Source organism: Anopheles cruzii, chromosome 2, assembly GCF_943734635.1.
Source record: "Anopheles cruzii chromosome 2, idAnoCruzAS_RS32_06, whole genome shotgun sequence".
In the NCBI taxonomy this organism is placed as follows: domain Eukaryota; kingdom Metazoa; phylum Arthropoda; class Insecta; order Diptera; family Culicidae; genus Anopheles; species Anopheles cruzii.
Window position 1 is genome coordinate 24064781 of NC_069144.1, and position 12760 is coordinate 24077540.

The following is a 12760-nucleotide window of genomic DNA, read 5'->3' on the forward strand; positions in this document are numbered from 1 at the left end:
AGTCCGGATGGAATGTGCTGTGGACCGCGAAGGACGTTCGATACGTTGTCGAGCATTTAAAATCGGTGGTTGCTGAGCGCTCTTTTGGTTAAATTACAGTCGATGCTCCTAGAGTCCAATAAACAACACACAGGACGCGGAGAACGACGCCAGTATCATGAAGCCGGACGATATAAACGTGATGACCATCGACGATCCTACGGCGTCAATGATGGCTCCCATGGACATGGAGATGGCCAACTAAAATTGCAGGTAAGGATGGATTACATCTTCCCCAAACGGTGGTCATCTGTAGGTGGTCTGGTGTTTTAACAAGGCCGACTTGCTACCTACCTGCGCAAGGCACATCATGCTGCTCATCAACGACACATCCACACCGAAACCACGTTTCTCGCCACTTTCCACATACCGGCCATCGATTTCGTTGAACTGTGGAGTAACCGTTTGAAATGCAGGATGCAGTGACGTCAGTAACGTAAAACGCTGCCCCTATACTGCGGGAAGGACGCACTTACACAGTTTTTCGAGTGATAGTGCGAGATCAGCAAAAACGGAATCGAGTAGATGGTGGCGTACATGATCCCGGTCAGGGAGCAGCACAGAAAGACGACCAACTTCTGCGGGAACAACCCCATCAGCAGCATACCGAGGCTGTGTACCAGCAGCCCGACGACGTAAACCGGGCGGGCACTGAACCGTTCTATCAGCCGCTCGATTTGCGTCGAGTAGACGGAGGAAGTGAACGAGCAGAGAGCCATCCCGAGGCAGGCGAAGCGAATGCCCTCGGCGTACCGGTTCGATGCGGGCGACCCGAAAACAGCCTGCCGGAGGTGCAATGAAAAACGGGTGGTGATCTCCTACCTAGCCTCTTACTGCGCTTACTCCGGTAGGTCGTGTTCGCTAGGAGCTTACCCGTACGTCGCCCTCGTAGACGGTGGATGCGACGAAGTCGGTGTAGTACAGACAGTAAGTCAGGTAGCTCATGTGACTGAGCCACTGCGTGAGGCAGAGGATCTTCATCGATCTCGGCATGTGGAGGACATTCCGAAGGAACTCCCGGAAGCCACCGGGCGGCTCTAGCGGTTCGTCACTCATAATTTGCAGCGCTTCTTTCTCGTTCAATCGGCGCACCTCGTCGAGCAGCATCTTCTGGGTGACGGGCCGGAGCAGCGGGTCGGTCTCCTGCACCGGCAGCGGAATCTCGGCGAAGCTGCTTAGCGTAACCAGCAGCCCCACCAACACCACGATCCAGTTGGCCCCGAAGACGGCCGCATCGCTCCCGCCGGGGTACCCACCGACACCGAGCGTGTTCCAGTCGATCGCTCCGAACAGCGCACCCATCGTGGCACCGACGCCCCCGGTCAGCACCATGATGCTAAGGACACGCGCCTGATCGCGGATGGTGCACACTTCCATCGCGTATGTCCGGCACAGTCCGTTACTCGTTTCGGCCGAGAAGTCACACATCACCAGACCGACGGTGGTGATCAGGGCCAGCCACCCGATGCCGCCCAGTCCGAGCCACCTGGCCACTTGCCTCCCGTTCGGCAGGATCAGCATCCCGGTCAGCATCGACAGCCCGAGGACGAGCAACACTGGCCGGCGGCGTCCCCAGTGCGAGCGCAACCGATCGCTGATGGACGCGATGACCGGTGCGAACAGCAGTCCGACGATCGACGGCGTTGCCCAGATCATCGTCATCAGCGTGTGCGGCAGGCCAATCGAAAGCAGGATCGGGGCGACGAGCGCCGTCTCCGTTGCGTACGTACACTCGATGCCGACGATCAGCAGTGACAGCCGCATCAACTCCCAGCGGGACTTGGCCCTGAAAGCAACGCATGAAGTGGTGATAGGTCGCCGCCGCCGCCGGTAGTCCCATCGTCCCATCTCACCTAAACGAGTGGTGGTAGCCCCGCTGTGGGTCCTGCTTCGCGTACCAGTGCCGCCGTCGGAGCATGCTCTGCAGCACTTCGTCCTCGGAAAACCGGCCGCCATGCTGCTGATCGTCGTACGTACCGTACATCGATTCTGCTACTGCCGCTGTCGACTTTACCGGTTCCACAACGCTACTGATACGGTACCGCTGCAGGAGCGCCGGATTTGGAGTGGTCCGGGCGAGTAGTCCGTAATCTTTGATACGCCACGGAAGTGAGCCTGCCGCTGTAGCCCTTCGGCTGCGTAGTTGCTGAATTGAGATAACCGCCGGGCCAAGCAGCCAAGTAGGCCAAGAGTGACAAAATATTATCACCGCGAAGGTCAAGAATCTACCCCGAAGTCACCGGTAGCACGTCGATGAAGCGTTGAAGACGCTGCCATCACTCTACGGACGAAGAGGAACCAGCAGACCGACCAGCGTCTGGGACGCGCTGGGCCAGGACGCGAACTTTTGGTGCAAGATGCCGCGCCGGGATACTGCCATTGCTTTCGACAAAGATAGACCACGGCGCTACTCCGATTGGATTGAATTCTCTTGGGCCGATTGGACGAAGTCAGTGTAATCTGGTTGGCCGCGGATCAAAAAGTATTGAGTGACGTCGACGGCGGTGACAGAATTGAGCGAAATCAGTGTAATCTGGTTGACCGCGGATCAGCCAGTATTGAGTGACGTCGACAGCAGTCTAGCTTTGCGCGGGGACTTATTAATCGCCCCGTCATTCGTAATAAAAATAATATTAAAGGTCGTCTCGTTCGAAGCAGGTCGTGTTGCTGTGCTGTTCGGCAGCTCTGGTACCGTGTGGTACCTCTGGTGAGGCTACTCCGGTTCTCGTTCGGTTATCGCAATGGGGAATTGGACATAAATGTTAATGTGACAGTAAACTGTCGTTTGATCGCTGTTACCTTTCTTTCAGTTTTATCGCTGAACGTTGGACACCCTGGGTGAGGCCTCTATCATAGCGAACACAAGTCGATTACACAGATCGGTCCATTTTTATTGCTCTCAGGTATTGCCGTCCGGCAACGCAACGCCACAGGACGGTTTATCACATGTTGCAGAAAGTTGCACTGGGACCCCCCAGTTCCATCACAGGTCCATGTACAGTACCTGCGACGCCGACAGGGCGGCGACCAGGGAGAAGATGCTGGCAGAAAAGATGACCACCACGTTCGACTCGACCGCATCAATGATGCTGCCGATGGCTAACGAGATGATGAGCTGTGGAAGAAGGCGGCGGCTCGGTTTAGATCTCAACAAGCAGCGTCGGCGGTGGCGGAAGCACCATATGGGGCTACGCTACGAACCTGCGCCAGGAACAGCATGTTGCTCATAAGCGATACATCCGCTCCGAAGCCCCGTTTGGTGGTGTTCTTGACACACTTGCCGTCCTTCATCGCAAACTGGAAGGGATGGAAGGATAACAGCCGGTAAAGGGTCACGACCGCGCAGCGATGGAGAGCTGTGAGCAGCTCGCGCCCGGTGAGGTTCAGAACTCACCGAATTCTTGCTGTGATATTGCGACACAAGCAGATACGGGATGGAATACATCGTCGCGTACATGATTCCCACGGTCGGGCAGGTGATGAAGATGACGAACTTCTCGCGGAAGAGCCCCATCAGCAGCATGCCGAGGCTGAACAGCAGCAGGCCACCCATGTACACCGGTCGCCCACTGGAAAAGGTAGTTCAAGGTTGATTAATCCAGCTCGTGGCGGTTCGTAGCGGGTCACGCTGGAAGTGCTCGCCTTAGTGTCAATATTAAAGTCTCAGGTACGCCTCGCTTTCAGATCTCAACTTGGGAGTTTCACAGGCCCACAGAGAGAGAGAGAGAAGGAGAGGGTACACCATACTCGAGCATGGCATTGGCTCTAGCCAGGGCATCGGTGTCCGAATCTTGGTCACTGAACTCGGTGTCGGTAGTCGGTTGGTCGGTGACTCACCCGAATCGCTGGATGAGCCGCTCGATGACGACCGAGTAGGAGGCGCTACAGATGGCAAATACTGCCATTCCCCAGCACCCGTAGCGGACACCCTCCTCGTAGAGAGCCAACTCCGGCGAGCCAACCGGGGCGGCCGCATCGCCCCCGAACACTTCCGCGCCGACAAAGTCGGTAAAGTACAGACAGTAGCTGAGGTAACCGAGCTGCGAGAAGAACTGTGTCGCGTACAGGATAAACAGACTGCGCGGCATGCGCACGATGTTGCGCAGGAAGTCCCGCAGTTGCAGCGGCCGGTCGGTAAGCTCGCCGTCCAGGGCTGGCGACCCGTCAGGGTGCTGCTGCTTCACCGGGGAATCCGTGACGTCCCTGGAGATGCTGTACACCGCCAGCTGGCGGGCCTTCTCGGTCTCGAACGCGCTGGCGCTGATCGGTTGCAGTAGGGGATCGGTCTCCAGCAACGGCAGCGGAACCTCCCGGTAGCTCGTGACGGTGACCAGCAGCCCAATGCCGACCACGCAAAACACCATCACGAACACGGTCGCCTCGTTGCTACCGAGCACGCTCAGGTTCGTCCGGCTCCAGTCGATGGCCCCCAGAACATAGCCGGCCGTTCCGCCGAGCCCGCCGATAAACATCGCCGTCGTCAGCACACGCGCCTGATCGTCTGGTGCGAGTTGTGAGAGAGTGAGACATAGGACAACAGTGGGTTAACGATCAAGAACCTTCGATGCTCGGCGCGGCTTCGCGTCACCTACTCGGCGTGCACATGTCCATGAAGTAGGCGCGCGCGATCCCGTTGCTCGTTTCCGCGTCGAAGTCGGTCAGCACCAAGCCGACGATCGTGACGGGGATGGCCCACCGGAAGCCCTGCATCTGGTCGACCGGCACGTCCGGGTCGCCGAAGAACACGCCGATCGCGCGGCCCTGCGGCAGGATCCACAGGCCGACCATCATGGCGGCGCCCAGACCAACCAGCACCGGCCGTCGCCGGCCCCACTGCAACCGGATGGTGTCGCTCAGTGACGCGATCATCGGCGCGCAAAAGAACCCCAGCACCGGCGAGAACGCCCAGATCATCGTCATGAAGGTGTGCGAGAGGCCGATCCCGAGCAGGATCGGTGTAACGAACGCCGTCTCGGCCGCATACAGGAACTCGATGCCCACGATGACCGCCGACAGTCGTATCAGCTGCACGGTGGTTTTGCTCCTGCGTGAAGCGACAGAACAAGGGACGAATGTAACTCTATTGGCTCGCTCTCTCTCCGTTTTGGGGAACACTTAAAGCGGTCGTGTACTATTATTATAGGGGGCTCAAGAATAGTTATAAAGAGTTTATCACTATCACTGGTAATGGACAAATCCGAGACTGTGCATTAAACCATTGTTATCATTGTGCTGTCATCTAGTACTTTTGCTGTACTATAGATTATCAATCGGTCGGAAAAGTTATTCGTAAACCCTTAAGGCATTGGGTGCTTGACTTTTTTCATGCAAAATTTACTATAAAAGTCGAATAACACGTCTGTCTGTCATGGGAGAAGTTAGGAATCTGATCTCTGACTGTTGCACGTGATGAAAAAGACTCGGTAGGATCCTTCCAGTCTTATGACGATACTCATTATTATTGTAAAAATATAATAATAATAAGGTTCCACTTTATGACACAATTTGTAGTTTGTCCTGTAATTTGTCACAAAGTTAATCTGATTTAAAGACAACCCCTAATTTCTCAGCCTGCCACTACGAGCACCTTTATCTGGGTGATCGTAAATGTTGAATGCTTTGCATCAACTATGTTAATTTTAAGGAACAGATACTAATTGATCAAACATTTATCATAAAAAGTCAGTTTATCGATATTCAGCAAATTTGTCAGCTGGCCTACTGTGCCACCAAAGTTCATGAGTGTGACCAAAAATGGAATGAAAATGGCACTTTTTTTTGAGGGCCTAACAGATGGTGTCTTGCATCGTGCACCATGGGAAATGGAGATCCTCTCGCGGGAGCAATCAGCGTGTCTAATCTTATTTACTTTGATAAGTTTCGGTTTATCTTGAGCGCCAAAAACCGCGTGCGCATTCTGACCGCTCGCTTGGGGTTCGGTCCAAGGTGAGCCACAGACGTCTCTCGGCCGCGTGGTAGAGCAACCTCAATTGGGCTAAATGAAGTGTACGTCTCAAGGTGAAGATGGCAATATTTGCCGGCGTCACCAGCATTGTTTCCCGTTTAATCCACGATCTGCGCGAATGTGATGTACGAGTCTCCAGACACACACACACACACATCATAATCATCGGGAAGGGTCCACCACCACCGAAGGCCAAAGATAAAATCATCACCGACGGCTTAGGGTTATATGGACGGCGAATTGATGCCAATGGCAGGTGAATTAGGGCAGGGCTCTGGCAGGGGTTTTAAACGTTATGACTGTATGTACCTGAACGCTTCTCCTGCACGGACAGAGAGCGAGGTAAAGCATTCGTGTACTAAAACGTACCGACACTAAGGGCGCGAGAGGAGCTGTGCTACGTCAGCATGCCCCGACGACAGTTTGAGTCGCGCGCGCATATCGGTGGCACTGTTTCCGTCAGATCATCACTTGCAGACACCACTGGCGAAGGGTTCCATAGCGGTGGCCACCAGCTCGGGTACCATTTGGTAAGCGGACCACGTAGCGTTTTATTCCAAAACCCAAGTCACGAAAAAAAGACCCCACGACGGACGGGACCGGCACCGGTAATTAATAGCTTCACGACAGGAAACTCCATTTCAGGATCTATTACGCACCACGGGCACTTCCACTTCCACTGCGATTGCGCGCTGTGCTGAGCTCATTAGGGACGGGGATTCTATTGCTCCTACATGGCCTCGGCCAAGACTCGAGACGCACACCCAGTACCAAGGGACCCCGGGAACTCCACGCTTGCGGTTCACACTTGCGCAGAGAATCCCCGTGGAGCGTGCTGTTACCTGAACAGATGCGAATAGTCTCGGTCAAGCTTTTTTGCGTGCAGGTACCGCTGTTGCAGCATCCCGTCCATGATCTGCTCGTCGGTTGGGTGGTGCGCCCCGCCATTCGTGTACGGCACCACCGGCACGGCACCACCACCACCAGCACCACCGTTGTCCACCTGGTCGGCACCCATCTCTGTCATCGTCATCGCCGAAGGATATTCCGGACACTCCACGCGCGCACTAAGCCCGCCCGCTCCACACACAGCACTTCTTCCGAGGGGGCGAGTTGGCACTTTTTGGAACTTTGCAATTTGAAACTTTGGGCGCAATTGGCGTAATTGACCCCACCGCGGGCGGGGGATAAGCACCTTCCACACGCCGGCTAAGCTAGGCAACGACTGACGACGCACTCGCGGTGAATGCGACGGTGGCGGCGATCGGTGAGCGGAAGTGACGGATGACCGGCATGCTGATGATGATGTGGATGACCGCTCGCTCACAGCGTTTTGGTGTTTAAAACGCGTCGATCTTGCACGAACCGTTTTCCGCCGCACATTCCCTACCCCCTGCGAAGTACGCGCACTACCGCACAAAACCTGATCGCTCGGTCTCCTTCGGTGGTTGGGACTCGGGCGCCTTCCGTTCACACCGTTCAATTGCCGTTCGCCCTCCCTGTCGCTGTATTGCTGCTGCCCTCGAACCGTGCTCGAGGTGGTCGAGAGTGGCGTTTGGCTGCGGTGTATCCACCACGCGTAACCCGTCCGTTGTCAACTAAACCGTGGCGCCGGTTGCGATCGTGTTTTTATACCCCGGCGTCCGGGGGGGGGCTATGGTCCGAAGTTGTACACTTCTCGCTCTCGCGCTCACCTGCGCTCAGCGGCGTCCTTGATTACCGATGGCGGTGGTGGTGGTGGCCAATTTGAAGAAAGTAAGCGAACAGTGCCCGCGTCGGGAATGACTGGGCTCCCCCATCGTCGTCGTCACTGATAAGCGCGACAATTTTACGGCCATCCTCCGCCATATTTATTATCCGCCAATTGTTGGCCGGGGAATGGGGGAGCATTTACGTTGGACCGACTGGGACCACGGCATCGCGGGCTGTGGTCAGTTTTCGCGGAATCCTCTACCGGCGGAGAGGGGAGAGTTCCAACGCCCCCCGCAGTGGGGGTACAACTTTGTTTGCACACTCCTCCGCTGTGTGTTGATGCCGTGTTGCCAAATGTTTACCTTCCGATCGCTAACGGCTTCGGCGGATGCGGGTGACATTGCCCGTCTCCCGGGGTATTGGCATTTCACCATGGAGAGCTTTCTTTGTTGGGCGCATAAAATGATTATACAGGTACACATTAACTACACCACTCCACCACGGGTACTGTATTTGCGATCGATGAGAACCAATTCACCAACAGTAGCAGCAACGATTCGTCAGCTCAAAATGACCGATTTGAAGGATAAAAATAATAGGTAAACATAACGACGGGGTAACAATGAAGCGATTCAGCTTAACGCCGCCAAAAACCCTTTTCGGAATTGATCAGTTTGAGTGACAGCTTTAGAAAAAGGGCTTCATTAACGATGCCAAGACAACTCCAAGGGCTCCTGTAGGTGTGAAGGTTAGGTTTCTTCAACCACGTTGGTTACTAACTTGAATTAATATTTTTATTAAAGTAGGAATGGAGCGAAAGTGTAAAATCCAATTTAATTCGATTTGTAAATTTTTTATTTCCACTTTTGGGTCGTCCTTAGGAGTATCTCTTAAGATGAGCCTTGAGATGGCACGTAAGTTTAAAATTGAGTTCTTAACGACAACCGAGTACAAGTTTTCCTCCCGCTGGTTGCGGATTGTGGAGCTCGATACGGATTGACGTTGCAGCTGAGTCAACTTATCTGCCGCTTCCGATCATTATTGCCGTCGCTCCGTAGCTTGCAATGCACCACATTTCGGGCTGGAGTCGATGATGAAAAGAGCCCGCCCGCTCGGCGGTGCCGGTGCTAAGAACCGCCAAGAAAGACTAACGAGCACGGAGGATTTGATAAAGTGTCCGACTCGATTGCTGATACGCGAAACTGGATCACTGCAGCTCAGGGTACTCGGGCAGGGCTCGCGTAGGGCTTGCAGAAAAAGGCAGATCGCAACCCACTCAACCGGAGCCGGTATCCAGATTTTTCTGGAAAGCACGCATCTCGACACCTGCATCAATAAAGCGAACCACGGACAAACACATCTGGTTACATCCAGCTTCAACTAGCCCACGGCCACACTAGCCAACCCTAGAGAAGGGCGCAAAATTCGGATTACAGACCGTGAAATCTGGTATGACATCAATTTAGAGTACAAACTGTACGTAACTAAACGTAACGATCGTGATTTTTAGTGGCTGATAGGGGAAAAAAACATAGTGCGATCGATGAATGTACAGCACGAACGAAGCCCATCTACAAACCTGCACAAAGTAGACTCTCGTTCCGTTCCAGCGGACGCTCCACTGGAAATTGTTGCAAAATCATCAAATCGAGAATTAATTTGACCCATACGCCCGGCCCGACCCATGACGTTGGAGTTGCGGGCCTCACTTCCGGGTTGGCCCGGCTCCTCTTCGCAAAATAACAACAACAACCATCGGATTCAATTTTAATTACCTTCCGATTGCCAAATTCTGATCCATTAAGAGGTCCGCGGAAAATGTCCGCGGCACACAAAAACGATGATGTTTTAAAAAAGATCATTATAAAAAACGATCAGAGATTTGTTTGGGGTTCGTCTCTTTTCGCGGATGCCGTTCTGTTGGATTATCAAAACAAACTAACACATGGGCTGAAAAGTTCCTGGTGTTTTTTTTGTTGTTAAAATTGGTTTTATTGACATCCTGTTGAGTTTTCGGGCGCTTTGGACGAGGTTCACCAGATGCACTCCACTCCGAGATGACGATCGTTTTGATTTCTGAGTGAGGTGATGCATCCTTGGGACAAACACTGTTCAGAACCATCAACACGTTCTTGTTTTCGGTTGATAAGACCACATTCGGTTGATAAGACCAGCGCCGTTTATGTGTTAGACTCGGGACTTTTTTGCCCATGCATTAACTGCGTACTATTTCGATCTATCAATATTTTGGTCGATGTCTACTTCTCCGAACGATGTTAGATAGTTAGGAAATCGTAGAGAGAAAAGAAATCGAAGCCAGATCGAACCATCTTCTTCTTTTGGCGCTACAACTGCTGAGCAGTCTTGGCCTGGCACCAGAGACAATGTTAATCTCTGATGCTCTTCTGTAACTTTTAATTTTTTACGGACGGGATTGTTAGCCCCGCGCCAACCCCCCTGTCTCGCCGGTATCGGGAATCGAAACCATGGCCGGTTGAGTTACAACCGATCCCGGGATTCGAACCACGGCCAGCTGCGCTGACAGCGAAGAGCGTTACCGACTGCTCTATCAGCGAGATCGAACCATAACAAAGTGTATAATATTGAGAGCAAATGAAAATATCAAAACAAAAGGGAACCAATGAAATTAATAACGGTATCCAATATACACAACCAACCAATCTAACAAGTATCTGACACAGAAACACTCTGGCTCAAACACTGGCGGTTCGGGCGGTGGTCGGTCTCGGCGGAACGTGTGCCTAAAATTGATCGACCCAAGCATTCTCCTGTCATACGCCGAGCGATTTTAACGATCCTGGCTTTGTTATTCGAAAGACAAAAATGTGCCTTTTCAATGAACGTACGACCCCCGGGTGACGACAACAACGACACTAGAGCCGCGCACCGATCCAATAGGTGAGTAACCTGCTCTCTCTCTGACACGCCAGAAGGTCACGGAGCGGACATCGCGCCTCGCGTTGGAGGCCTTTGCCACCCCTCTCGTTTGCCTTTTGCCGGCCGGCCGGCCAGCCTCGTTCTCGTTCGCGAACCTCGGCCGGCCCGCGAGCAGTCGAGCCGCAGTCCTAACAGACCCTTTTTGAATCGGGCAACGGGCACCGCGCGCATTTTCGCACAGCACGGCCACAGATCGGCTTAATTACCGGTTTGCGACGGTGCTTTTTCCACCGTCACCACGTGTTCGTTGACTGGGGGGGGGCATCGAGTTTACCTAGGCCGCCGTGTAGCTGATCGATGAACGTACGTTCTGTCCAGTGCTCTGACAGAGCAATTAGTTAGCTAATAATTCATCTACTCACTTTACGCTCCAATAAGCGGCACCTGCGGCTACTCAAAAGCTACGACAACCGATGCAGGTGCACCCGCGTGCCGGTGTATGAAGCCATCCCTCGGTGACGATCGCCTTGGGTCACTTTGAAACACACACTATTGGGCACGACGACTGCCGACGCTCCAGGAGGTGACCTTACCCGCCAGCCAGCCAGTCAGCCAGCCTTTCCCAAAAGTACCGTTAAAAGACTTAAAAATAAAATTGAGTAACATGCGCGGAGAAAAAAAAACTGGATAAACGGCTTCACTTGATGGCAGGTTGGCCGATTCCGCATTAGTAAACATGCTCCGTCCTGCGCATTCGGGGTTCAAGCTGTTCAATTATTTTTTCGCGGGCTGTGATTCTAGTAGGCCATATAATTACCATTGCTTGTGATTGAGCATTTGTTGGGCTTCGAGTGTCCTTCAGAACGATGATGAGGTTATATCGCATCGATCATAAGCGGCGACGGCGACGCGACGGTTTGAAGTACCCGGTAGCGGTACTCGAACTCGTTGAGCCTACCTTTCATTTTTGTTGATCACCTGACGCTTTATGCAACGGTTGGTTTTTGTTAGTCCGAAATTAAGGCCTACATAATGAGCTAGCATTAGAAAAAAACATGAAACAGAAAAATCGGCACGAACCGGATTATCGATTGGAGTTACCGGTTACCTTATGATACGAATCTTTTCACGATTACAGGAGGAAGCGAACATGTGTTTGATCTTGTAGATCATTAGTTGGGGTTCGCGTCAGAGGCTGAACCGCGCCGAACTGTCAAATCAAGGCTATCCAACGGCACGATAGCACCGGTATTGTTGTCACTGTGTACTACGTTTAAAAGTCGAAAATCGAATTATTAAATTGATGGCTCTAGCTGTGAATTTGGTCCTCCTCCTTTTTGGCAACATTACCTGGCTTTGACATCAGGCAAATAATTTCATGTCGAAAACGGGATAAATTTAGTTTGAACTTATCTTTGAAGAAGTTATGTCGACTTTTGCGTCTGAAAATAACGAAACTACTCGCGGATCAGCTAAATGTGCGTTCAAAGGCTCTGGGAAAGATCCAGAGGGATTGGAAAATTAACTGACCGGAAGACAGCAGGAAAACCAAAACACCAGATGTTAAATTCTGCTCCCCAGGTACAAAAGGAAGTCATTTCTCCATCAGGTGGGTCAATTCGGGAAAAACAACAACTTCGACTGCAAAATTAGATCGGTTCAACAAAGAGACAATGCTGTGTGTCTGGCGGCTCCAGAAAGGTGTGGTGCATCACAAGCTCCCAAAACCTGACATAAAGCACAACTGGGTCTAGAAACAATCAAAGCACTTGGCCGGGAGCTGCTATCCCACCCGACACCAGACTTGGCGCTTTCTGGTTATGATTTATTTTCATCGATCGGCTGAGCAGCACTTCGATTCCTACGAGAAACTCCAATTCTTCGGCGTGGCATCCACGATCTAGCAGAGAGATCGAAGAAATGCAAATATACTTCGAATTGTGTGTCCCCTCGGCAAGCTCTGCTGTCACATAAGTAAAACGCTTGATAATTTACGTCTGCCATTGACGCATTATCGCTGTACCGTACCCGAGTACATTATCGTCCGTAAGAATCGCCGCGACACTCGAGGTTAATTGCGGGCTCGATGAAAGGCCGTGATCGGCCTTTGGAAACAAAACAAAGAGGAACATCGTAAGCTTTGCCTTTGCTTTCGCAGCCTTTCGC

At 52.6% G+C, this 12760-nt stretch overlaps 2 protein-coding genes across 2 annotated transcripts; both read right to left on the reverse strand.

Annotated features, from left to right (window-relative positions):
* Positions 1-108: 108 nt before the first annotated feature.
* LOC128268412 (proton-associated sugar transporter A-like) lies at positions 109-2023 on the reverse strand. Its single transcript, XM_053005492.1, has 5 exons — positions 1893-2023; positions 913-1825; positions 516-821; positions 334-429; positions 109-240 (listed from the first exon to the last, which is right to left on the reverse strand). Exons 1-5 carry the CDS (start codon positions 2021-2023, stop codon positions 109-111), a joined length of 1578 nt encoding a protein of 525 aa, XP_052861452.1.
* Positions 2024-2945: 922 nt separating this feature from the next.
* LOC128278715 (proton-associated sugar transporter A-like) lies at positions 2946-7022 on the reverse strand. Its single transcript, XM_053017445.1, has 6 exons — positions 6847-7022; positions 4632-5083; positions 3877-4540; positions 3434-3608; positions 3241-3336; positions 2946-3154 (listed from the first exon to the last, which is right to left on the reverse strand). The coding sequence occupies exons 1-6, from the start codon at positions 7020-7022 to the stop codon at positions 3023-3025; spliced, it is 1695 nt and encodes a 564-aa protein (XP_052873405.1). The 3' UTR covers positions 2946-3022.
* Between the last annotated feature and the right edge of the window lie 5738 nt (positions 7023-12760).

Bases quoted from the DNA above. Each gene is read 5' to 3' on its own strand.
- LOC128268412 (XM_053005492.1), bottom strand. From the start codon at position 2,023: ATGTACGGTACGTACGACGATCAGCAGCATGGCGGCCGGTTTTCCGAG. The intron at 430-515 runs GTAAGTGCGTCC...GTTACTCCACAG, and splicing joins ACTATCACTCGAAAAACTGT to TTCAACGAAATCGATGGCCG. The intron at 241-333 runs GTAGGTAGCAAG...CTGCAATTTTAG, and splicing joins GCATGATGTGCCTTGCGCAG to TTGGCCATCTCCATGTCCAT.
- LOC128278715 (XM_053017445.1), bottom strand. From the start codon at position 7,022: ATGGGTGCCGACCAGGTGGACAACGGTGGTGCTGGTGGTGGTGGTGCC. The intron at 3,609-3,876 runs GTGAGTCACCGA...TACCTTTTCCAG, and splicing joins CGGCTCATCCAGCGATTCGG to TGGGCGACCGGTGTACATGG. The intron at 3,337-3,433 runs GTGAGTTCTGAA...CATCCCTTCCAG, and splicing joins AATATCACAGCAAGAATTCG to TTTGCGATGAAGGACGGCAA.